At 37.5% G+C, this 26,773-nt stretch overlaps 1 protein-coding gene across 2 annotated transcripts; it reads left to right on the forward strand.

Moving 5' to 3' along the window:
* Nucleotides 1-1,288: 1,288 nt before the first annotated feature.
* On the forward strand, nt 1,289-26,773 carry bbx (BBX high mobility group box domain containing). Of its 2 annotated transcripts, none has more exons than XM_087807204.1 (16): nt 1,289-1,380; nt 6,397-6,491; nt 7,788-7,959; nt 10,017-10,265; nt 12,314-12,518; nt 12,599-12,666; nt 12,744-12,818; nt 14,961-15,029; nt 15,140-15,199; nt 16,316-17,081; nt 18,145-18,277; nt 19,443-19,591; nt 19,732-19,812; nt 21,090-21,287; nt 21,366-21,570; nt 23,826-26,773. In XM_087807204.1, exons 3-16 carry the CDS (start codon nt 7,801-7,803, stop codon nt 23,902-23,904), a joined length of 2,496 nt encoding a protein of 831 aa, XP_087663330.1. In that variant the 5' UTR covers nt 1,289-1,380; nt 6,397-6,491; nt 7,788-7,800; the 3' UTR covers nt 23,905-26,773. The 2 variants fall into 2 exon arrangements, with proteins under 2 accessions (XP_087663330.1, XP_087663329.1); XM_087807203.1 differs by lacking the exon at nt 1,289-1,380 and adding an exon at nt 5,358-5,511.

A 26,773-nucleotide genomic window follows, 5' to 3' on the forward strand; every position in this document is an offset into this window, starting at 1 on the left:
GAGAGGAACAAACTACCATCTCTTATATTTAAATTAAATTGATTTATATTAATTTTTTTTTTTTCCCCTCATTGGGGAGATTTGAATTGCCCCAGTAGAAAGTTCACAGAAATGAATTAATAAAAGATTAATAATACATACATGGTAGATTAAACATACAGTACACATTACAAATTAATAACAAAAAACAATTATACTTAACATAATATATATTTAACAATGGCACATAGTGAGGTAGTTAAAAACAATTAAACTCACTATGATTATGTTTATAACTATAATATCGTTAAGTACGTTTATTTTAACCCACTCTTAGATATATTAATCTGACACCTACACTTAATATCTTTTTTTATACTTTAGACTTTGCCAGTGGATGCTTTGGCTGTGATATTTTAGTGTATTCTATCGTTGTAATATTTATGTCAGGCTTTATCAAATTCTGCTTGTTGCTTTAATATTTTTTTTAGATTTTTATCCTTCTCCTGTTTTGTTGGTGATTTATTTCTTGTTTGATTTGTATGTGTGTTTGTGATTTGTAGGCAATTTGTGTGATTGTCTTTTGAACAGCATGTGACGTTAACATTTGAAGAAAGGGTTTTCCATTGTGACCCAATTAAACTCACTAGTTATATTAATTTATTGGACCCTTGTGCTTTGTATACATTCATGTATTGTCCTATGATATGAAATTATTATTATTATTATCTATTTTAATGGGGACCAGGCTCTGCTTTGGAGGTTTATGTTTCCACTCTACAGGAAATGAGGGATTTTGTTAGTAATATTCAAATATGTTAGTAAATAATACAATTATATATATCATGATGGTTGCTTTTAACCACTAACGTTATCTGTAAAATCCACACTTTCTTTTTTAATGATTTCCTCCTTATGTTTTATAAAAGCCAATGATTATGATGGATTTATGTAGCCATGAGCGACACCATTCGTCGTGTCCTTCCACCATCACGTCGCGCAACCGCGTCATCGCCAACGACGTCCCCCGTTCCAAGGGGGAGACACACAACCCAACAACAGTCACTTAAAGTGTCTCCATCTCGAAGCCGCCGCGTCGATTCGTCGGACGCCAGAACCGAGCCACACACACGTGTGCAGCTCGGTAACATTTTTCTGAGGACGATACACGGTTCTGACAACATGAGGATAGAAGCCGCGCCTTCCCATTAGTCGCCTCCGACTGTCAATCACGTCCGACGTCCAATCAGAAGCGGCGTTCGGACGGCGGGGGCGGGTTCAGCGTCTGTGTACAGTAGAGTAAGAAACTCCGTGTTATTCCAGCAGGGACCCTTTTTTTTTAAAAAAGCAAAAAAAGCTCGGCGTCTTTTTTGAGGGTCTTCACCCCTTCTTCAATGAGAGGTACGTACTTTTCATTTGTCGATCTCTTGACAGTTTCACACTCCCGGGTTTATCACGCGGCGGCTCCAGGAAGCTCCAAAATAAGTCGTCAAGTCAAAGTGATATACGTTCATTTTTATGACGTCATCGGGGCTTTTTTCGCGACCCTTTGCGAGGGTTAGATGGGGGAGTTTAAAAAACATCGGGGTGGATGTTGAACTGGGCAGGTCAGAGGGACAGCACTTTGCAGAGAGAGACCGGGGGAGGGGAAGGATTTAGCTGATGTGAGAATTCTCTCTCCCACCTTTAGAAAAAGAAAGTGGTTTTTATTTTTATTTTATTCATGCTTCGTTCTGTGACAAGGGGGGAGAGGGTCGGGTGTCGCGGGTGGAGGTCGTTCGGTGTCTGCGAATATCGTCGTGAACACTCATCATCTTGAGAAGTGTTGTCGGTACCTTTCGTCAATGTAGACTCTGCAGCCGCGGCCACTTCCGGTTCGCGTTCAGTGACTGTCATTCGCCTCCTTTTTTAAAAAAAACATTTAACAACAAACCAATCAATTAAACCACATCTGTTGAGGTCTTTACTTTGCACTTTTAGGGTTTTAGGCAGCGACAGTTCGAGAGTCAACTTGTCCTCGTCACACCAACATGTCCCTCCTCTGTGTCCTCTATGGTCTGTGGTTTGCTTCTGTTTGCTCAATAGATAACTCCCTGCTCCCTTCGATCTAAAAATCCCTTTTGCTTCACCCTGTGATCTACAGATCAGTAAAGAGGTGCCTTGTGTTCCACGTTTGATACGATCTGTCAACTCTTCATTGAGCCTTTATTATTAAAAAAAAACAACTAATTTAATGGGCTTTAAAATATATATTAGATCCCTCTTAATACGATGAAATGTACATCCAATAACCAACAAAAGGGTGTTTTTTTTGCATAATATCGGATATTAAATCTGGTGTTATACAGTAATAGTAAGACAATATTCAATGAATATTAACATTGGCCATAATGTCTCTGAGTTTTTAACGGCAGTGGTCAGTACCTTTCAAAATAGGGGGTTGTAAATTCTGTGAGCCAGTAGTTCAGATGAAATATTTTAATTCAACAGATGTGATGCGGCGGTTATATGGAGAGAAATAATACGTTATTTAAGTGAGTTACGACCATGTAACAACACTTTTTAATCTGGATTGAACAAAGAGTCTTTTTCTTTATGAGCAACAAACCAATGTAATACATATTTACTCCGTCTATCTGAATTGACATCGTCAGAATCAGAATTTTTATGAGTATTAGCATCGTCCATAACGTTCAGCTATAAGTAAGTAAGTAACATGGTCGCCTGTTTGTGTTTCTACCTTCTGGCTCCAGAACTTTAGCTCTAAAGTTTTAACCGCAGTGGTCAGTACCTTTCAAAATAGGGGGTGGTAAATTCTGTGAGCTTGTAGTTCAGATAAATTATTTTTAATTCGACAGATGTGTTGTGGCGGTTTTGGAGAATAATAATACGTTTTTTAAGTGAATTACGACCACTTAAAACACTTTTTAATCTGGACTGAACAAAGTGTCATTTCTCTATGCACAACAAACCAATGTATGACATATTTACTCCATCTCTCTGGACTGACATCATCATTTTCTCTAATAATTCAATCTAAATAGTGAGAGAACTTTTATGAATATTAGCATAGCCCATAACATTCAGCTGTAAGTAAGTAAGTGAGTAAGTAAGTAAGTAACATGGTCGCCTGTTTGTGTTTCTACCTTCTGGCGCCAGAACAAAGTTCTAAAGTTTTAACCGCAGTGGTCAGTACCTTTAAAATGAGTTGCAAACTCTGTTAGCCATTAGCTTACGGATGCATGCGGATAAATAATCTTGATTTAACAAATATGCTGTTGGAATTATTGAGAATTAACAATAAAAAAAGGGTATTTTTTGGTGATTGAAGAAAGTGTAATTTTACTATATTCCCTACAAACTGCTGAACTCCATATTTACTGACTGACATCATCATTTTCTCAAATAATTCAATCTCAGCCTTCCCTCCAAAACTGTATCAATGACCCGCGTGGCCACCTGTGACCTTGTTCACAACTATTTGTGCAACATTAAAAAGAGCAGTTGGTATAAACTTCCCTTCCTCTTTGAAATTATAGCACTCACACTGTTCTTCATAATGTTTCAAACTCATTGATAATGTTTGAAATTGAAAACATTTAATGTAAAATTAGATAGACTTTATGAATCCCTCCGGAGATCAGTTATGAGTACATTTTTAAATGGGATGACAATAACAAATCACCAAATCATACATGATGGATCTCTCCTGTGTTGGAAAATATTGGACATTTACTATCAGGAAATAACGAGAAATAGTTCTGTTATGTTGTTGAATTTTCCCCCATGAAATCTCAAGATGGACATAAACTGTCTGTAGTGACTATAGGATTGATAATAAACATCTTGTCAGTATTTATTCTTATCTGTATGACAAATAATCTTGCTTCAGTTATTTTTTACACCGTGTTATTGTGGTTGTTTTCTATAGTCAGAATATATATATCATTATTGACCTGCGATAGTGATTTTGACATTCCACTTTAGAGTACAAACAATGCGCGTCAATAAAGGTCTTGTGTTATCACCGATGATCACAGTGTACGGAGGAAACCTTTGTGGCCAAGTTTAGCATGTTCTGGTGTCCACACTGAAGGATTTAGGTTAGCCTCATACTGTCCCTTATTAATACGTTTACAATCGTGTGGGTATTCACTCATCGGCCAACATTGTGTGGTGGTTTTGTACAGGAACGATGTGCATCTTGAATACCCTGGAATCTGACATTTAAACGGCATAACATGATTTTCATAGTTGCCATTCACTTCAAAAAATAAAACCTGCTCTGAACATCAAAGTTGTGACTGTTGGAAGTACAGAGGGTTCCAACTGTTAAAAAAAAAAGAAGAAGATCAAAGGGTGCGTAAATGCAACATGGATTATAAATATACAAAAATGATGCACTAAACTATTTAACAAAACCTATTCCTTATCGAATATTCTATTAAAATGGTAATAACATAATAATATTCTATATGGCACTGGTAGCATGTTTAAATTTATGTAAGGATACGTGTACATTTCTCTGCATGAAGTATGGCCTCAAAACTCTTCCGATAAAGAACTAAAATCTTAATTTATGAATTTCCTAATATTATATTAAAAAAAAAAGATCATGGATGAGTAAAAAAGATCTTTACTATACTTAAAATACATGTTACATTTATTACAGCTACTACGTTTATTGATGCTTTAGGTAGACACATGTCTCAGCAATCTTTATGGTCCCAAAACTCTTTAGATGAAAACTAAAGTCTTAACTTAAATAAATTAATACTATCTTTAAGAAAATATACCACTAATACATACTGTACATGTATATACCGTCAAGGTTAAGTCATTATACTAAATAAAATATATACCAACATGTAAGTAAGTAAGTAAGTAAGTAATTTTAATTTGTATAGCGCTTTTCCAGACCAGGGTCACAAAGCGTTTAAACAATCAAAGCAATATTCAATAAAGTATATATTTTAAAGGGCAAGATAAAACTGAAAACACCATGTGGCATCGATGACATGTTTACACATGGTATAAGTATGTAATTATCTGCAATAATTGAATACTATTATTTATTATTCATATACGAATTATGTAATATACTAAAAATAGGAGGTGGTATTCCCAACTTTATTTTTAATATAAAATATATTTACACGTATTTTTTTTTTTAAGTTTAGTTAAGGAAGCTTCTTGGTTAGAATTTAGGAAAAACTACCTCGAGTTATTACTTTAAATCATCCTATAATCATTTTTTTTAATCAAGAGTTCGATTCAATGAAAATGGAGTCGCCGAGTTTAAAAGCGCGGACTCTTATTTTGGTGAAGCTCTGGCTTCCACTTCCGGCGAGACGCCGCCTCCCTGCCCGTCGACTTGACGCTGCTGTGCCTAGCACTGCCAGTGCTCTGGACTGTTATGATGTGTCAATAAGTTTCTTTAAAAAAAAAAAAGAAAAGAAAGGTGGTCGACCGCCGACGACGACGATGATGATGAGAGCCCCCCCGGCGCGGTACTCGAACGACCCGCCGCAGGTACTGTCCGTCCTACCGAACTGTCGGTTCGCGTCGCGTTTTTAATTCATGTATTTTTTTAAAAAATAAATTAAAAAATGTCACCGGTCAGTTCTCGGTTCTTCCGGAGGTGAAGTGTCAGTGACGATGTTTCGGAACCAACCCCCCCCCCCCCCTCACTATAGTCCACCCGCATCCGTCCAACAGTCCCGAACCAAGTGTTCCGATGACTCCCCCCCCCCCCCTCCTGACGATGCTTCGGAACCGCGACCAGTTAGCACAGACTTGCTAAAGCTAACTAGCTACTTTTTCACCCCCCCTGTTATATTCCTAGTAAACCGTGCGAGGAAATGGAGCCTCGGCGCCGCCAGCTCTGTCCACGGACGCGTGTCTCCTCGCAGAAAATGTCCACTTTAATAAACCAACTGTGCTTTACACTTTGACGACTGCGGGAGTTTTGACACTAGTGGATATATATCTGTACTGTACTCATGGAGGAGGAGGAGGGAGGGATGGTGGCTTTAAACCCGAAGCAAGATGGACTCTCGTTTGTGTTTTGATGCAACAAAAAAAAAAGTGGCATGTGTTTGACAGTTGCTGTGACCTAATGGAGAGACCGGGGTGTGTGGGGGGGTTAGGGGGGTCTCTGTACCTGTCACCCCTCCTGCAGGATCCTCCTTTTTTGGCCATGTTTTTTTTTTGGGCCACAAGGGCGGACAGAAGTGATCACTAATCAGATGAGACAAAATGTCCCATCACCAATCTGCTAGTCCCTCACTAGATTATGCTCTTCCTCCTTCCTTCTCTCTCTCTTTCTCTTTCGCTCTCTCTCTCGATCCGAGCTCATGTCAGTGAAACGCTGTCTTGTGTTTTCTTTTTTCTTTTCTTTTTTTTTTTTCTTTATAGGTCATTGCATGACAAAGGCAGTGGCAGATTCATCTTCATCATCCAGCATTTCATCTCCATCCCCTCTCCGCGGCATTTCCATACTTGTTTCCTCAGTAAGTACCTGTTTCCCTACACACAAACACACACGCACACACACACACACACACACACACTGAGAACACACACTCACACATACGCCTGGACGACCATCGGCCGCCATTGATCGCTTCAGTGACTTTAACACAAGCAGAGACACAAGATGAGATGATGCTCGACTAGTAATGTCTGTCGAAGTAAAACATGGATGCACACACACATCCACACTCTTGTTTACCTGATCTTTGATTAGTTGTGTTTCAACAATACCGTTGCAACGATACCATATATATAATGATACTGTAGTAACAAGTATATATCCGTAGTATCTCCCCGAGTACTCGAATTTATAGACCGCTTGACTCTTGACCGATTAGATTCACTCGACTTGTCGTCAGGGGCCGTCAACCCGAACGAAATGAGGGACAAATAAAAGGAAGCCTTAATATGATGGGGAAAACTGAATAAAAAGGATTTGATTGTGTATTATATACATTTTCATTCATTTTATTTGAAGAAAAACATTGAATATATATATATATTCTCTTATAATGAGGACAAAAATCAAATGCAAAAGATTACGTGGCTTCAAGAAATGAAGTTAAATAAGATTTGTTTTGTTATTTTTCCTTTTAAATCCGTTTCAATTTACAAATATGATGCAGAAAAACACTTATTTTCTCAAACAAAGATCTTAAATGAAACAAATGAGTGGAATAATAACATTGTTCGTCATCGGAATAATTTTATAAATTGAATATTTTTTATTATAGTTTTACCTTGACCTCACAAGGGTCGCATAAATACAGTCAGAGGGGCCGCATTTGGTTCCCCAAGTCATGACTTCTATCATCTGTTTTGAAATTAAAAAAAATGTGAGTATTGTTTTGATTGTTTAAGCGGTTCGTGACCCTGGTCTGGAAAAGCCCTATATAAATAAAAATGACTTACTTACTTACTTTAGGAGCCGATTGAGTCGACTGTATCCTCTCGTCCTCAGTCACGACTGGATTCTAGCGAGATTTCAACGTTCCCTTACCTGCAGAGGATGTCATGACGACGTCCATCTAGTGACCAGAAGTTTAATAACGACACAAAATTGAACAAACGCTGAGTAAATACAAACAAAGTTGTCACAGCTCATTATAATATACGGGGGGGGCCGGACCCTAGTGTCTCCATCACTTCATTCACACATTTCTTTTGATTGACATTTAGTAAGTTTTCAACCAAATACTCACTATTTTTTCAAAATGAGACACAAACCCATGTGCACCACGTGTCGTCTCTGACTCCTTCTGTCGCTTCTCCAGGTGCAATAGTACCATGAAAGGTGGAGGAGGGGCCAAGGAGCCACCTGTCGCAGGCGAGGTCGCCGTCAAGCGGCCCAAGCGCAAATGCCTTCAGTGGCATCCGCTGCTCTCCAAGAAGACTCTGGACTTCTCGGAGGAAGAGGAAGAAGAGGAGGAGGATGAGCTGGAGAAGGTGAGTGGACTCGGTCTACCCAGAAAATCAGGAGAAAAGCACAAATAAAAATGTCTTAAGATGGAGTCGGTAGATCCATCTGGTCTGGAAGCGTGTTCAGGAACCGTCAGCAGATTCTGATCCACAGACCTAAGAGCCCGAGCTGGGGTGTAAGTCTGGATCAGATCACTGATGGAAGGTCTGACCATGAATAGATCTGAAAAGTCAGAACCAGAATTTTAAAGTTGATCCTGAAAGAAACTGGCGGCCAGTGAAGAGTTTTAAGGATCGGAGAAATGTGAGTTCTTCTACTAGAGCGAGTATATTTATTATATATATTAAGTATCTCTTACTTGAGGTCTTCTGCACAAAATATCAACCTCTTTGTAGCAGAAACCTCAATAGAACCAGGCCAAAGGCCGATATTGCGATACCTTTATAATCGGACAAAGTATAATAAATGACAATTCCAGGTATGAGGTGTTTATACGATGTTCTACTTCTTACTGAAAGTACTGGAGGGTTCTTTCTTTAGCGTAAAACTTGCGCGATTGTTTAAACTGGTACAGGTGAGTCTAACTCACTCGCACTCGGAGAGACAAAACCTTAAACACGATAGAGGTCACAGCTCGAAAGAAATGGATTTTTTTTTTTTTTACCGAACTACTTAAAACCGACTCTCCTTGAACAGGAAATATGAGTTGGTGATGTCAGACTTGAATCTCGGAGGCTTAAACAAACAAAAATGTCTTCACAAAACACAAAGTGAAGCTCATAATATTGAATTATTTTCCGTCTTAATTCTATGTTTTCACTAAACTAACTGATTCTATTGATTTGCTCATCTTAAAAAAACGAGCGTCTTCATACGACAGCCACACAATAACCTGACTAGTGAACTGATCCTTTAAAGCAGAGGTTCCTTTATTGCTCCGCGGATCAGGTTAATATCAGCGCCGTATTTATGGACCTTCAGATAAAAACAGTACAAACACATCAAATGGAGTCTGTGCTTCAGTCTTTTTCACTAGTTTACAGGGTTTCGTTTGACTTGAACGAGCGCCACAGACTAATGTTACTACAGAGAAAATACCATCTTTAATTTTTCATAACAAAACACTTTTCATACATGAATACAAGAATTAATCTGATAAACAGAAATTGTGTTCTTTCCGTGTGTTACAATTGCCTAATGGACCGGAACTGTCCCCGGACCAGAGCTGTGTCTCAAATCGCATACTTGTGTACTTAAACTTAATATTTTTAGTGCATAAGTGCGTCTCAATTCTAAGTATGCGAAATGTAGTGCGCACACTAAATTGTATGGATCGATGGACACTTTCTACCCTAAACGACCGCCATCTTAGTGACGTTGACGTGGTAAACGAAAGTTACGTCATATATATATATATATATATATATATATATATATATATATATAAAAAGTATATTCACATACTTACAGGTGTTACATCCAGCAGTAGGAGGATGACACGTCGTCGGTGCCGATACCGGCATAAATATACTTTGGAATATTTAGTTTCTCATATTTCTTGATCCAAACCAAACATGCTGCCAGCAGGTGTCGCTAGTGTTCCTACAGCTGGTCAAAAACTCATCGTTAAATAGTAGTAGAAGAAGAAGCTGTCGCGTCATTTCCTGTTAGTGCGTAGCGGCAGTGTTTGATTCGAGACATACTATCTGTCGAGAATTTGCATACTAGTTAGTACGTACACTATCCTGATGCGTACTAACCCCCAGTGCACTCAAGAGAAGTATGCGATTTGAGACACGGCACAGAAGTTCGGGACTTGTTACTATTTTAACGTCAAGCAAATATATTTGCGTACGTTCATTTAATAAAAAAATGTAAAGTTATTTTCTCGTAATGTTAACTATTCTAATAAACATTAAAACATTTAAACATCTGGGTTATTATTAAAGGCGACACCCTGAAACGAGCGACCTCGTTTTTTAACAAGTGCACTTGTAAATCCAGCCCATGATCTTTAGCCACATTAGCTTTAGCTCATACTGAGAAACCCTGGTCATCTCCCCCCTCCTCTCCTGCTCCACAGCCACTGTTCTGTGACCAGGACCAGATGTCACAAGTGCAGTGCAGTAGCACGGCGGACGAGGAGGAGTCCAGCGAGCAGCGAGCCCGTCGCCCAATGAATGCCTTCCTGCTGTTCTGCAAGCGCCACCGATCCCTGGTGCGACAGGAGCACCCTCGCCTGGACAACCGCGGGGCCACCAAGATCCTGGCCGACTGGTGGGCGGTGCTGGACCCCAAAGAGAAGCAGAAGTACACCGACATGGCCAAGGAGGTTGGTTGTATTTCCCCGAGAAAATCGTATTAGCGGACGAAACTTAATGAGCATCCTCTCTTGTGGTCTCGCCTCCTCTGCATAATGACTCACCAGAAGCGTTTCAACTGGAATTAAAAAGACAAAAAGTGAAAACTCACTTTGACTTGTTTTAGGTTCTCCTACAAGTGTTTATTCATCAAAATGTATCTTTTGCAGAATACAATTTGAATTAATTTTGTTGCCCTATTATACATATTTAAACATATAATAACAGAATAAAACTTTGAAAAATGTTGTCGCCCTTTTATACATATTTAAACATATAATAACAGAATAAAATTTTAACAAATTGTGTTGCCCTACTTTACATATTTAAACATATAATAAAAGAATACAATTTTAACAAATTGTGTTGCCCTACTTTACATATTTAAACATATAATAACAGAATAACATTTTTAACAAATTCTGTTGTCCTGTTATACAGATTTAAACATATAATATCAGAATAAAATTTTAACAAATTCTGTTGCCCTTTTATACATATTTAAACATATAATAACAGAATAACATTTTTACAAATTTTGTTGCCCTTTCATACATATTTAAACATATAATAACAGAATAAAATTTTAACACATTTTGTTGCCCTATTATATATATTTAAACATATAATAACAATAAAATTTTAACAAATTTTGTTGCCCTATCATATGTATTTAAACATATAATAACAGAGTAGTCCCAGCCCTCGAGATGCTTCATTCATCTTTCAAACTAAATGAGTCAAGAGTCAAGCGGATGAAACCTAACAGGTTTAGTCACAGGCCTGAAAATATAGGGAAGTTTGATTGCGATATATTGTCTTTAAAACATTTTTGAGGCTTGATCTATCCCAGGGGTGGACGATTGGATTTCTTCAGGGGCCACGTTGTGTAGTGTGACCAGTGTAAGGGGACATTGAGACGGAAGGAAGGGGCCAAAATATGATGGAGAGAAAGAATATAAGCAAGAAAACCTACTTTTTTTCATGTAACTTAAGGGGTTCCTTAGGATATAATTGTTACACATAATTTTGTAATTATATACCTGTTTATAAATTAATATCTCAATATTAAATCAAATAATTTTAACCCTTGTGTTATGTCTTGTTCAAGGTAACCCGAAAAAAAAGTGTTTGTGGTATCCCTTGTGTTGTCTCTGGGTCAAGGTGACCCTAAGGTCCGAGAAACAAATGTGTTGTGGTATCCCTTGCGGTGTCTCTAGGTCAAGGTGACCCAAAGGCGCGGAAACAAATGTGTATGTGGTATCCCTTGTGTTGTCTCTGGGTCAAGGTGACCTGAAGGCCCCGAAAACAAGTGTGTTTGTGGTATCCCTTGTGTTGTCTCTGGGTCAAGGTGACCCTGAAGGCCTGAGAACAAATGTGTTTGTGGTATCCCTTGTGTTGTCTCTGGGTCAAGGTGACCTAAAAGAAATGTGTTTGTGGTATCCCTTGTGTTGTCTCTGGGTCAAGGTGACCTGAAAGAAAGGTTTTTGTGGTATCCCTTGTGTTGTCTCTGGGTCAAAGTGACCTAAAATAAATGTGTTTTTGGTATCCCTTGTGTTGTCTCTGGGCCAAGGTGACCTGAAAGAAAGGTTTGTGTGGTATCCCTTGTGTTGTCTCTGGGTCAAGGTCACCTAAAATAAATGTTTTTGTGGTATCCCTTGTGTTGTCTCTGGGTCAAGGTGACCTGAAAGAAATGTGTTTGTGGTATCCCTTGTGTTGTTTCTGGGTCAAGGCTTCCATAAATATGCAGCAATCATTCAAAACAAGTTTAAAAATTGATTATATCGAGTATATTTATTATATTTAGAGTTTAACTAGTAATTATTTATTTAAAATAAAGTTGATAGCAGCCATAAACATAACATAAATCATGTCCGTTCAATCCTTGTTTTCTCTTTATCATTAATCACATCAAATTCCTTTAGTTCATCTATTTTCCTCTCATTATTAAGTCTCTGTACAATTGTTTCTTATCTCGATCACTGACGTGTGTTTTTAACGAAGAAACCTGTGGTTTCAGTACAAAGACGCTTTCATGAAAGCGAACCCCGGCTACAAGTGGTGTCCCACCACCAGCCCCCGGGTCAAGAGCCCCTCGTGTCACGCCGTCGGCAACCAACGCAAAAAGTTCTGGTCCTTCTCGTCCAACTCATCCAGGGACTCTGCCACTGCCAAAAAAATCCCCAAAACTGACAACAGGCCGCAGTTGAACTTCGCCATGGCAGGTGTGTCTTTTATTATTTTGATGAACCACCTTATTTTAAATGTGTTTTTTTAGGTTCTTACGTTTGTGATCTCATTTCAGATCCGACCAAGATGGGGGGTCTGAGCATGCTGCTGCTGGCGGGGGAGCACGCCCTCACCAACAAGGAGGTAAGTCTCTATTCTAGCCACTGAAAAGCCTTGAGAATATTTTACGTCCACGTCTTCACCCGCCTGTGGATCCTCAGATACCTTCCAGCGCTAAACCCAGTTTACCCGACGCCGCCGGCGAAGCCCACTGCTTTCCAGACGACAAGGACGAGGTTTGTAGACCTTCTTTGTAACCGAGAGACCGGTTAATTATCGGTTAATTATTATTTTTGACAGTACACGACCTACAGATGAGCAAAAACCTGCAAAAAAACAAACAAAGGACAAATGCATAAATACATCTCATTAAAAAAGCTGAGTCAGCAGGAGCTCTAACCTGGTTTCTCTGCAAAAATATGGTGCCATTTTTTTTCATAACTTTTTGGGTAGAAATGACAGATATTACATCTTGAATCATGTTTTTTCAGAACTCTTTGAGTAAAAATGATGGATATTACATCTTGAATCATGTTTTTTCAGAACTCTTTGAGTAAAAATGATGGATATTACATCTTGAATCATGTTTTTTCAGAACTCTTTGAGTAAAAATAATGGATATTACATCTTGAATCATGTTTTTTCAGAACTCTTTGAGTAAAAATGATGGATATTACATCTTGAATCATGTTTTTTCAGAACTCTTTGAGTAAAAATGATGGATATTACATCTTGAATCATGTTTTTTCAGAACTCTTTGAGTAAAAATTATGGATATTACATCTTGAATCATGTTTCTTCAGAACTCTTTGAGTAAAAATGATGGATATTACATCTTGAATCATGTTTTTTCAGAACTCTTTGAGTAAAAATGATGGATATTACATCTTGAATCATGTTTTTTCAGAACTCTTTGAGTAAAAATGATGGATATTGCCTCTTGAATCATGTTTTTTCATAACTTTTTGAATAAAAACGATAGATATAACATACTTTTTCATAAACTTTTGAGTACAAATGAAAGATATAGCATCTTGAATCATGTTTTTTCATAACCTTTTGAGTAAAAATGATGGATATAACATCTTGATTCATGTTTTTTCATAACTTTGAATAAAAATCCTAGATATAACATACTTTTTCATAAACTTTTGAGTACAAATTACAGATATAACAACTTGAATCATGTTTTTCTTATAACCTTTTGAGTAAAAATGACAGATGTAGCATCTTGAATCGTGTTTTTTATAACTTAAACTAAAAAAAAAAGAAGATGAGAATCTTGAATTCCGCAGGTCGCAGCAGGGTGATCGTCAACATTGAGTCTGGTTCTGCTCGAGGTTTCTGGAAGGAAGTTTTTCCTCGCCTCTGCCACGCTGTGATTCACTCATTGTCAAGTTGCTGGATCCGTTTTTCTTTTCTCATATATAAAGTCTTACCTAAACTTTTCCAGTGAAGACTCTCGCCACCTGGTGGGGGAACATTCCGCCTGGCCTGGTTCTATTTTAACCAGGTTTTTTTTTGTTTATTACCCACAATTCAAGCCCCTCAAACCCGTTTCTTGGTCTTTTAAAGCATGTATTTTAGCTGTATATTGTTTTTGATTGTTGAAGCGCTTTGTGAGACTTCTGACCTGCTCTAGTAGAAGAACTCACATTTCCCTGATCCTTAATACTCTTCACTGGCTTCCAGTTTCAATCGATCTTACTTGAAACACAGTCCTTGGTTAGGGGCCACTGCTGACTTAAAAACACCACTTGGGAGTGGTGGTTTCAGACGTTTTTCCAAGCAGGGGTCGGCACATTGCGGATGAATGTTTTTTTGGGGTTTTTTTTGGACAAGTCGTACCTGGTAATTGATGAGGTTGAGGGTTTCTGCGTGTAGGTTATAATGGAACTTAATCATTTCAACAAACAAACAAACCCAAATATAAATACATTAAAAAAAAGAATTGAAACTGCCTCAGATTGAAAGCATTGTTTATAGCTCCCTTTGTGTCAGAAAATTGTAACTGAAGTGTCGTGTAACCTTCGATGTGTATTTGTTCACAAAACGAAAGGTTCTTTTTGGGTCAGTTTCTTTGTCTTCTGGTTACTTCATGTATTATTTATGTTTTTATTTGGTCCCAATAGAAGTTCATCCTTTTAACAAACAAACACAAATATAAAATATTAAAACTACTTCCTGTTATGTTCATCTGATCAGTAAATATTTAGGAAGCATTTACTCTGTTTTCCAAATGTATAATATGTCTCAATATCATGTATTTTTCACAAAAAAGATAAATAAATCAATGCGTTTACTAGTTGCGTCCTAATCTAAATTAAGACTGACTACTACAGGGTGAGGTTCTACAAATCCATGTGTTTTCGTTCCAGATGTTGTCTGGTACTGTACCCAACCGAGTGCCTGACATCACAGAGAGCAGAGTCCCCACAATAACAGAGGTATGGATCCAGTCTTGTCTCCGGTTACATCGGTTCAGAAGAGAGTTTTTGGAAACGATGGAAACAGATCAAAACACAATCACGTGAAGATGCTTCTCGTATGTTCACAGGCTTCCGAGGCACACGAGGGGAAACCATGTGGACAGTCGGCGCTCTTCCAGCTAGCAGAGGTGAGACCAGGCTTTGTTAGAAACTGAAAATGTGAAGAAAAACTTCATGTTATTAACAATATATATTGCATATGTCACACAGAAGATGATGATTTTACCTCCTGAATCAACTTAGAAAACATGTATATAAAGTACTTTTTACACAAACTCTTATTCATAAAGTCTGTTTGCCACTAAATATTAAACAAATCTTAATTTTCTTATGATCCTCGATCTTCAGTATATTGCATTTTAAAGTAAAAACATTTTGTAGAAACTTTTAATTTATTACGGAAGTGATTTGGGTTTTTTTTAACCATCAAATCATTTTAATTATGTTCAATATGTTATACATAGTAAGGTTTTTATTTGTTTGTTTGTTGATTTGTTTTGTTGTAAAATTTACTTTTAAAAATACTTTACTCAAAGAGTTGTAATTCCAATAATTAAAAAATGCATTTTTTAAAATCAATATAAAAATGCTGGTAAAATATTGCTGACATACAATACCATGAAAAATAATTATATTATTATTAATTCTTATTACATTCAATTATATACATAGATTTTGATTTTTAAATTTAAAAGGTAAGGAAATACAAAATATAGAATTCTGAAAAAATATTAGGAAATCAAAATGTATGTGTAAAAATACATACATTTATTTAAATATAATTTAATAAAATTATTTAAAAAACATATTCAACCTTTTTAATATAGAAATAATTGAATTCCATTATTTAAAAATAATGATCCAATGCATAACCTTTGTGTTTTCTCTGGGTCAAGCTGACCCGAAGACCTGAAAACAAATGTGTTTGTGATATCCTTTGTGTTGTCTCTGGGTCAAGGTGACCCAAAGGTACAAAAAAATGTGTTTGTGGTATCCTTTTTGTTATCTCTAGGTCAAAGTGACCCAAAGGCACAAAACAAATGTGTTTGTGGTATCCCTTGTGTTATCTCTGGACCAAGGTGAACAACCTCCATCACTGCATTACCAACAAGCAACACAAGGGATACAAAACACACATTTATTTTCAGATCTTCAAACATTTTTTTAACTATTCAATATTCTGTTGATACCGATGTACTTCTAAAAGGAGTGGATTCATTTCTCATCTCCTCATGTGTTTCCAGATGTGTTTGGCGTCTGAGGCGGTGAAGATAGAATCAGTGGAGAGTAAAGCTTCAGCCCCGCAGCTGCAAACGTCAGTCCAGGCCGAGATCAAGGAGGAGAAACCGGCCTCGGACACGTCTTCTCCTTCTTCAACGCACACTTTAGCACTTGCACCTTCGCTTCCCTCCTCTACCTCGGCACCTCCTCCCAGCAGCCCGGACGCCTGTGTCAGAAAGAAGAGCAAGAAGAAGGAGGCGGCGGCGGCGGAAATAACCGGGTCGGCACAGAAGGTCAACGAGGGCGACGAGCACGCCGAGTCCAGCGGCGTGGACAGCATCTTCAGCACCATCGAGGCGGTGGCCAAAGGAGCGTGGAAGCCTCCGGAGGAGAAGCAGCAGCAGAAGACAATCCTCAGCAGTCCCGGCACTGGAAACCCACCCGTGAAGAAGAAAACGAAGCCTAAGGTCAAACCCGTGGTGAAGGAAAAACCGGACGACCTCGCCGAGAAGTGCGAGCGGCTCCAGACTCCGGACGCCGACCCCGGGAGTCCCAAGCCGGAACCGGAGGCGGAGACCGTTACGAGCATGGAAGTGGAGATGATGGAGGACGCCGCCTCCGGCTCCTCGTCGCCCCAGAGGGAGGAGGAGAAGGAGAAGACGGGGGAGCTGGAGGGTCACGGGGAGGGTCGGGGGTCCAGGAAGTCCGAGCGGAGCTGCAAAGGAGCTTTGTACAAGACGCTGGTGTCTGAGGGGATGCTGACCTCACTGAGGGCCAACATCGACCGAGGTGTGTTGAGACTTTAAACTTAGTCACCTGATGATCTCTGAGCGTTGATTTCGGTCGGACACGCTTTTTATTGTCTGTTTAACTTGTGATTTGTTTTGACGGTTGAGTTGTATTTGTGCTGCCGTGGATTTTAAGAGGCTAAATATATATAATTTTTACTAATTATAATATATATATATATGAATATATATATATATATATATATTGTAAATATTCGTTTTTTTATTATTATCTAAACTTCAATATTAAAAAAAAATCTAACCTTTAAATATAGAAAGGACTAAATAAAACGTTTAAATAAAAACAAATTTATCCTTTCAATGTATTATTTAATTCACTTATTCACATATATATATATATATATATATATATATATATATATAAAACAGACATCATTTAAATTTTTTAAAAAAAACCTTAAGGGCTACGAATGACAAAATATTTATTTTTTATTTAAATTAACATAAAAAAATTTAATTTATTTTTTTAATTATTGAGCTCAATGGAAATTTTGAAAATATTTTTCAATTCAATTTTATAATTCAAAACAATCCACCTTTTAAATAAAAAATATTTAACTAAATCATAAAATACAAACTAATTTACCATTTCAATTTAAAATCGTTCATTCAATTGTTTAAATAAAAATCCAATTTATTTGAACAAATTCAATTCATTTTTTAATTTAAAAAAAAACAAACAAAAAATTCTAGTTTCAACATTTGAAATGTTAAAATTCCAAATAAATATTCCGATGCTACTGATGTACTACTGGTGTAGTAAAAATATTATAGTAAATTGAATTTGAAGTATGCATCATTAACTAGATCACATTATTACAGCAAGTACAACCAATAAATTAAAGCAATGTTTTAATGTTAATACATGGATACATTTAAATTGCCCAAATGTATGTAAATAAGTTTTAGTTTGGTCCCAAAGATGAATTAAATACATAATCATTCACTTGTAACAAACTTGATTCCACTATTTATTAACTACAATTACTTAAATGTCTCTTGAGTTGAGATTAAATGAGTTACTAATCCTTGTGTCTCCACAGGGAAGAGAGGCGCCTTCCGTGGCTCCGACAACGATGCAAACTGGAGCGACGACAGCTGGACCTTCTCTCAGATGGGAGCCAACAACCCCAAGAAGCTGAAGAAGTCCAAGTCCAAAGATGAATCTTCACAGGGGTGAGTAGTGACTGAGGAAGCTGGACTTTATTGTAGTTTCTATTTGATAGTATGAAGTGATTTACTATGATGAGTTAAATTCATCATCTTGCTACATATTTACGTGTTGGATTGTCTGTGTTTTAAGTCACATTTCCCAGGTTTAGCAAGTGAGTTTCTTTAAAGTTCGATCACATTGCAACAGTGAAGTTGTTTGTTTGTTATCCTGCTTCTGTTTATGGTTATTTCTTCATTTGAAGGTGAAACTTTAAAAGCAATATAAACTATTATAATTCAACTTGGATCTCGCAGGTTTAGTCTTTAATCTAATTGATCCAGAGTGTGATAAAGTTCCAGATAAAAACCTCAAATTCATTGTCAAAATGATGTCCAATCCTAATAGTGAAAGGATGAAGTGAGGAAGTATATCAGTGCCATAAGTGTGTATATGTGTGTGCTTGTATATACGTGTGTGTGTATATACGTGTGTGTGTGTGTGTATATACATGTGTGTGTGTATGTATACTGTATATATATATATATATATATATATATATATATATATATATATGTGTGTGTATATATATATATGTGTGTGTGTATGTATATATATATGTATATGTGTATATATAGATGTGTATATATATATGTATATATATATGTATATATGTATATATATGTGTGTGTGTATATACAGCATTTTTTTTTTTTTTGAAACCGCTAATAAAATGTATTTTAAATGTTGGTATAATAGTGCCAACATTTTATATTTCAAAATGCTATGAATTAAAAATATTTAATTTAGAATTTAAATATCAAACTCTACGTATAAAAAAGGAAAACATTTAATTTTCATTTCGTTTTTCAATTAAAGCTAACACAACCTTTTTAATTTACAATTTGTTTAATTAAATTATTCAATGAAAAAAATGTATCCTTTCAATGTACAAATTATTGATCAAAACTAATCTACAAAAGCAAATCCAGACTATTATTGTACATTGAATTATTTAAAAAACATAATTAAATGCTTTAAAAAACAACGTTTGAAATGTTAAATTCAACTTAACCTCTATCATGAAGCCACTGTCCTCTAACAGAAGGTCTCCTCCAGCTCTTCAAGTTCTAGTCATATAACATTTATGCCGTCCGACTTCTAAGACCTAAAAATAATGTTCTCCATCAGCCTCGGAAAGCTGGAGGAGGAGTTTGAGAAGAAGTTCAACAGCCTGCCACAGTACAGCCCCGTCACCTTCGACAAGAAGGGACCTGTCGTCTCCAAGAAGAAGAAGACGGACGGTTCTTCCAGCCCGGACGATGTCCCCAAAACAAAAGGTGAGATTACTCTGTGATACTCAATACTCTACTATAAACGGTACTTCTCATCATCTCATATCATTGCTCTATACAGCGCTGACGTCCGGTATTCTCCCCATAACATCGCATTTCCATGTTTTCTTTTTTTATTTCTGCAGTACCATCGCCATCTCCATCACAGAAAAAGGCTTCATTCCACAAGATTGTTAGGAAGCACAAACAGGCAAAGAAGAAATCATGTAAGAGAAAAGGTTGTTTGACTTCAGTGCTTTTACATCACCTTGCTTTGTTCGCCATGTTAGCAGATGCTAAATATACATTACAGGCATCTACAGTACATACTACAGTGTTAGTGTTAATTATGTTATTAAATATAAACACAAGAATACGTAAATGATATGTTGTTGAGACAATTTGTATTGAAGTTCCTAAAACATAACTCAACTTTTTAATATTTCAATTAAATTAAATTATAAATACAAACTCTGATACAAACGGGGCACATTTTCCACAATAACTATATATATTTTTTGTTCCAGACACTGTAATATACACACACAAAAAGGTCCATGCATTTTACATACTTTAACCAGATTAAAAAGAATATTGAGGTCAGTAGTTGCCCTTAGAACAAACATTTTATACACATGTTGGATCAATTCCCAATCAGAGAACAAACAATAGGACCCAACGTTAATGTTAATGAGGTAAAATAAACAAATAAATAACCAAATTTGTTCAAGTCTTATTCAATACTTCTTGTTAATAGTAAGTAATCTTATGGTAATCCACAGTGACTGCTTTTAATTACTAACAATTTTTCTGTTAAATCTGTGGCAAATTTATTACAATTAATCATTGTTCTTGAAGCAGCACTGTGTGAGATTAAAATAGTTGTTTATGGCGCCCCCTGGTGCGACTAAAATGTCACGAAACCTCCGTTGCCACAAAAACGCTTGTGTATTTCTTTACATAATTTTAGAAAAGTGGGGTCCGTTTTTTCGTTTAATCCTCTGGGAAGTTCTCTCAGTATTTAATATCTATAACTATGTTTCATAGGTATACTGAGTCATGGCTGTTGAAACCAAACCAAAAATATAAAATAAATTGAATTATTAATAATAACTTTATTATAATAATGATTTTGTTTTTTTTCCCCATTCAATAAATCTATCCATCTATTTTCTTTAAATTATTATGAAAATATTTACCCAAAATAAGACTCTATTCAAAATGTTACTTATTGCTGATTTATGTTTTTTTCAAAATATTGTTTATTTTTCATTTTAAATTAAATATTAAGTAGAATGCTCTATTTAATGATATTATCTGATCACAGATCCCTGGTGTAAAGCAGCATCTCTATATAATGGTTACACAATGACTGTAAACAAGATTGCAACAACACAATGACTGTGTAACAAGAAAATATCAACACAACACTTGACTTTATACAGGTTACAATAACATTTGAATCCAGGAAGGCATTAGGAAATCTAAACTCTTTTTCCGACAGGCGGGGGTCACGGAGATTTCTCGGTGCTGGTGTCTGCATCAAAAGCCAAATCATGTGCCCCGATAACCACGACGTGCCCAGATGTCCAGGGCAGCGCTAGCATGGAGATGCTAGTGGGCAGCCAGAAGAGGAAGGCCAGGAGGACGAAGATCACGCACCTGGTGCGGACAGCAGATGGCAGTGTGTCTCCAGTCGAGGGTCAGCGTTCGCTCCGGCTTTGACGGGATTATTTCTGTTCTATTTAAATATCTCGCTGAATAACTGTGTGTTCAACAGAAGAGAAAATGAGGGATCTGAACCAGGAACAGGACAAGAAGCCATTATTACAAGCTAACTTATGCAACGACAAAGGGTGCTACGGCGATCCTAGAGACGAGGAGGAGGAAGAAGAGGCGGAGAAGAGCGACGCGCCGCAGGAGTTGCCGGCTTTCTTCAGCCTGACGGCGCTCGCCGAGGTCGCCGCCATGGAGAACGTTCACAGGTAGAGAGAGAGGCTTCACTATGGAATATTGAATGGTTTTATTTATCTTTTCAAATTAGATCTTATTTTATATATATTTAAATGTTATTTATCTTGAAGCATTAATTCTATAAAATGGAATAAATAATATGTATATTTAAAAGCTGAATTTGTTTAAAATAATGAAACAATATTAATAATATCATAAATTATAATATCATATAACATTCATTAATTCATTCATAATCTACCGCTTCATCCCTCGTGGGGGTCGCGGGGAGACTAGAGCCTATCCCAGTTTCATTGGGGGCGAGAGGCAGGGGACACCCTGGACAGGACGCCAGTCAGTCGCAGGGCACACAAAGACAGACAACCATTCACACACACACTCATACCTGCGGACAATTTCTCCCAACTTCTCAATTAACCTCTGTATGTTTTTGGACTGTGGGAGGAAACCGGAGTGTCCAGAGTAAACCCACGCAACACGGGGAGAAAATACAAACTCCACAATTTATAACATAATATCATAAATTATAATAGTATTTTTTATTCCTAGCCTTTTAAATTTAATATAAAAATGTTGGTATAATAGTACAAACAGACAACACAGTTGCTTTGTCACGTGACCAGTCTGCCGTCGCATGATTGGCTGAAATTTAAATCTATTTGCTTGTGTACTGAGTTGGTTTAATAATTCCACTAGACAAAATCTATTTTTTTTATATTGAATTTCAAATCCTATGAATTCATAAATATTGAATTTAGACCTTTAATTTTTTTAATGAATAAAATAAAACTCAATATGTTAAAAAAAAAAGAAGTTATTATCAATTTAAAAAAAAAAAAAAATGAAACCATTTAATACACAGATTATTGAATTTAGTTATTCAAAAATAATAATTCAGTGTTTAAATACCCAATATTTTAATGTAATTGTTCAATTCAACGATACCTTACACCCTTTAATTTACGATCCTGCTTTAGAAAAAGTGTTTTTAAGGTTAATTTGAAAAAGAAATACCGTAAATTCCGGACTACAAGCCGCTACTTTTTTCCTACACTTTAAACACTGCGGTTTATACTACGGTGCGGCTTATTCATTTTTTTTTCGTGGCGGGAAAAACATTTTGCTCAGCAACAGTAGACCAATAGAATGAATGAGTAACTTTGTGTCAGCAGCTCCCTCCCGACTACGAGGAGAAACTTACTTCATTCCGCACATTCACTCAAACAAAGATAGCGGAGAATTCCATCGGGCCAGATGAAATCATAAATATGGATGAAGTACCTCTGACGTTTTGTAACGGACCTTCTCACATAACTCCTCGAGAGATCGTCACACACACATTCTTCATGGGGCGGAGCTCTGGTGCGGACTTGGTGACGCTCCAGAGTGACAGCATTCATTATAACAACACTGACCACACATGAAGCCGTTATAGAAGTTAATCAAAATATATTTACTTAATAACATTTAACAAAAAGCGCTGCTTAAAGGAGGATCAATCAAACATGAACAAAACAACGAACACCCACGACACCCAACAGTCAAATCCCCGCGATCAGTGTCCAATGTTCAAGTCCATTATTGTCCAGAAAAAAGGCTGCGTTAAGTGAATCCTAGGTGAGGTGCAGAGACGCAGGACGGCCCGCCGTGAAGTCGCGTTTATCCGCGCAATCACTGCGTTACGATCAGGTGGAAAAAAGCAAACTACTCATCCATGTTGCCGGCGTGATGAAGAAATAATTCCCCGGTTGAAGGACACGGACAGTTTGTCCACCTGCCTCGTTTTTGTCGCTGGTTCCTCGGACTGTAAATATCTGAACAATGCTTAAGAAGAATAACACAGTGCTTTATTTATTTAAGTGTAAGAAATGGACGTGATTTACCGGTAGTTCATTTTTTTGGCTGTTTAAACCTGCGGCTTAAAATCCGGTGCGGCTTGTATAATTACAAAATTGATTTTCTTTCTAAAATTTGAGCGTGCGGCTTTTAATCGGGTGCGCTCTGTAGTCCGGAATTTACGGTACATATTTTCTATATTCTTGAGTTCGGTCACTCAGTTTTCCTTCTGTTTTCAGGGGCCCGAGGGTTTAATAATTGAGTGTTTAAATACCCAATATTTTAACTTAATTGTTCAATTCAACAATACCTTACACTCTTTAATTTCCGATCCTGCTTTAGAAAAAGCGTTTGTACGGTTCATTTAAAAAGGAAATACATATTTTCTATATTCGTGAGTTCGGTCACTCAGTTTTCCTTCTGTTTTCAGGGGCCCGAGGGGCTTGGCTGAGAGTCAGAAGAAAGATCTGGCCCAAACTCCGGTCCTCATCTCTTGTGCCGATCAGTAAGGTCCGCTGCCAGAAAATAAAAAACCACTACACACACACACGCAGACACAAACTCACACACACACACACACACAAACAGACGGAGCTCTCAACACCACCACTCTGATCAGGAATCCATCTCCGTGTGTGGTGAGGTGGTCTACGTCTCGTCAAGAGACCTTCTCCTTTTTCCTCGCTCCACAGTAACTCAGTGTTTCCCAACCCACCCCCCCAAACAACAACAACAAAAAAAACGCCTTCCTCTTTTGGATCCAGGCAGCCTTTTTTCCGAAAACCGCTCTCTCCCTTTTAGACGCTCGCCGGAGGAAACCCCTTTGCTCTCCGCGACGAAGATTGTGTTTTACGTCAGGTTTGCGAAAACGTCGTGGAGATAAGAACGGGGGGGGACACCGCGTTAGTTTTCTACAGCTTCTTACCTCACGCTGGCCTCCTGAAAAGAGCACGCACCTCTGCTAGAATACCTCTGTGTCGCCTACCACTCCCTCCAGCTTCGACCCAAAATGACTTGAACCAGGGTAAAAAAAAAAAAATGTTCCAGATGGATAGTTATTTTTTTTTTGCCGGTGTACACGATAAACATTGTGTACACGATGAAGAAGAGACCACCGCGTTGGAAGCGGCGCGTCCCGGCCGTGCCGTTTTTCCGAAGACAATGTAGTAGCGTCGAGTACTTTAGACTGAATGTGTCGGGAGTAGATGATCTAGAGTCGAGGACATTTGTTTGTCCCGTTAATACGATATAAGTAGCTTTACAGTGTCCCTGAAAATGCTCTGTGGCTCATTGTAAAAAGAAAAAAAACAAAAAAACAAAAAACTGCTTCCTGTGATGGCGTGAAAGTGATTCCAGTATAGCCTTAACCCCCCCAACCCTCACCTCCCCTCTGTCCCCCCTCATGTGTCAAAGCTACCGACCAACCCCTTGTTCAGCGCACACAGTCCTGCAGTCGTTTATAGAAAGGGTTTCACACAAATGGAGGCAAATCTTAAAGATGTCATAAATTCCAGATATGGCTCTGGTTTTAGCCGAGACAGGAGCCGATCCTAGCCGTTGTGTTTTGTAGTCGGGGGGGGGGGGACACCCTGGAAAGGTCGCCATGCATGGCACAATCGCTTTTTAAAGACAAATTATACGCAGTCATTACTCGTTGACTACTACGTTCCACCGTCAGTTTACCGTCAAATTTCCACGTTTATTCATTCGGTTTTAACTCATTGACTTGGACTAGAAATCACAAACCTCTCCAGAAGGAGGAATCAACCACACAACCATTTCCAGGAGATTTGAATCGTTAAAAAATGTGCCTTCAATCCATCGTCCAATTTAAAACGCCACTGATGGCAAATGTATTGTCGATTTAAGGTACGTTTGTTTTGGATGATAACGATCACGAAAAATAAAACATTTAATTTAAACTGATAATTAATGCGGTTTTAAAAACACGACGTGTTCTTTTCCTGTCACATAATCGATCGACTTTATTTCAAGAAAATGATGACTGGTGTCCCCGTAATGGACCTTTCCAGGGTGTCCCCTGGATCAGGATTGACTCCCGACTTGTACTGATGAATATAGTTGCGATGCTGTGGTTTTATTATTCTGGCTGATGGTTCCACCAGCTCCTGGCTTTAACTGTTAAGATGTAGATCTGCCTTCAATCTTCATCAAAAATATAAGAGTTGTTTTCAAGATACACACAAAAGTCTACGGTTTGTGTAGAACTTCCTGCCCGGCGACTGCAGCGACCTATCAGGGGGAAAAACCCTGACGTCGTCAATACTTGATCTTCCTATAGTTTGCTTAGCAGCTGGAAGAGTTCACTCCTCTCGTGTGGGGAAATGTTTTTTTTTTCTTGTTACGGTGGCGCTGATGTCGTAGCTTTTCATCTGAAGACGTTAACCACACACACACGCTTAGTTGTTCAAAAAGTGTCTTCGAAAATTCCTCAAATTGTGGCTAAAGACACATGAGGAAAAGCGGAAATCTCCAGAGAAATATATCAGGAGTTGATTTTTTTCTTATTATTTTTTTGTCTCATGAAATGAGAAAATAAAGTCAAGATTTATGCAAAGTTAAGGTCCAACAAGGCATTTCAGTGTCCCCGCCGTTGTCGCCGCCTTCTGAGATTTTTATTGCAGAGCAACCATGAGCTTAGGTCACTTGTCTTGTCGTGATGTTTTATAGAAATATTTATATGTATTTTTATTTTTATTTTTATTTTTTTTTTCCCGTCTTCTCTGTCGGTCAAAAATCATTCCATCGGTGTGTCCGCCCTTGACTCTTGTTTTTAAAAAAAAAAAGCTCCGTTGTCTTCCCAATGGTTAGTGAAGAGTTGAGAGAAAGACACTCTCCAGCAGCAATACCCACAACCTCCGTCACCTTCCTCGATCCCTCCGAGAACATTCTTAACCCCCTCCTCAAGACTGTTGAGTTCTGTTTCTTCTGCTAGATTTGTGTCACTTTACTTCTTAAGATAAGGTATAGAAATGTGATATTTTTTTGAATCAATGGAATAAGTGTGTGCAAAGAACCCAGTAAAAATCCACTTTAAATGCGTCTTTTAAAAAAAGCTTAAAATTAAATCGAAGCAACAAAAATGCTTCATCCTTTATAATATATGATATTTATAGTTTATAATCGAGCTTCGATAATAAAGAAGCCGTTCAGTTCTTCCACCGCGCACGGGTTTTTCGAAGACACCGCGTCCCCCGAGATAAATTTAACAGATTGATTGACGTTTGCCAAAGAGAATAGTTTGAAAAGTTACTTTTTTTCTTTTTTTTTTGGATTAATTTTTTTATGTTTCAAAGAAAAAAACCATCATAACTGCTGCACTGCATTTATTAGCCGTGTAGGTCTTCAGGTATCAAA

Source organism: Callionymus lyra, chromosome 14 (assembly GCF_982586985.1).
Source record: "Callionymus lyra chromosome 14, fCalLyr1.hap1.1, whole genome shotgun sequence".
NCBI classification, from domain to species: Eukaryota; Metazoa; Chordata; class Actinopteri; order Syngnathiformes; family Callionymidae; genus Callionymus; species Callionymus lyra.

Bases quoted from the DNA above. Each gene is read 5' to 3' on its own strand.
- bbx (XM_087807204.1), top strand. From the start codon at position 7,801: ATGAAAGGTGGAGGAGGGGCCAAGGAGCCACCTGTCGCAGGCGAGGTC. The intron at 12,819-14,960 runs GTTTGTAGACCT...TTTTCGTTCCAG, and splicing joins TTCCAGACGACAAGGACGAG to ATGTTGTCTGGTACTGTACC. The intron at 15,030-15,139 runs GTATGGATCCAG...GTATGTTCACAG, and splicing joins GAGTCCCCACAATAACAGAG to GCTTCCGAGGCACACGAGGG.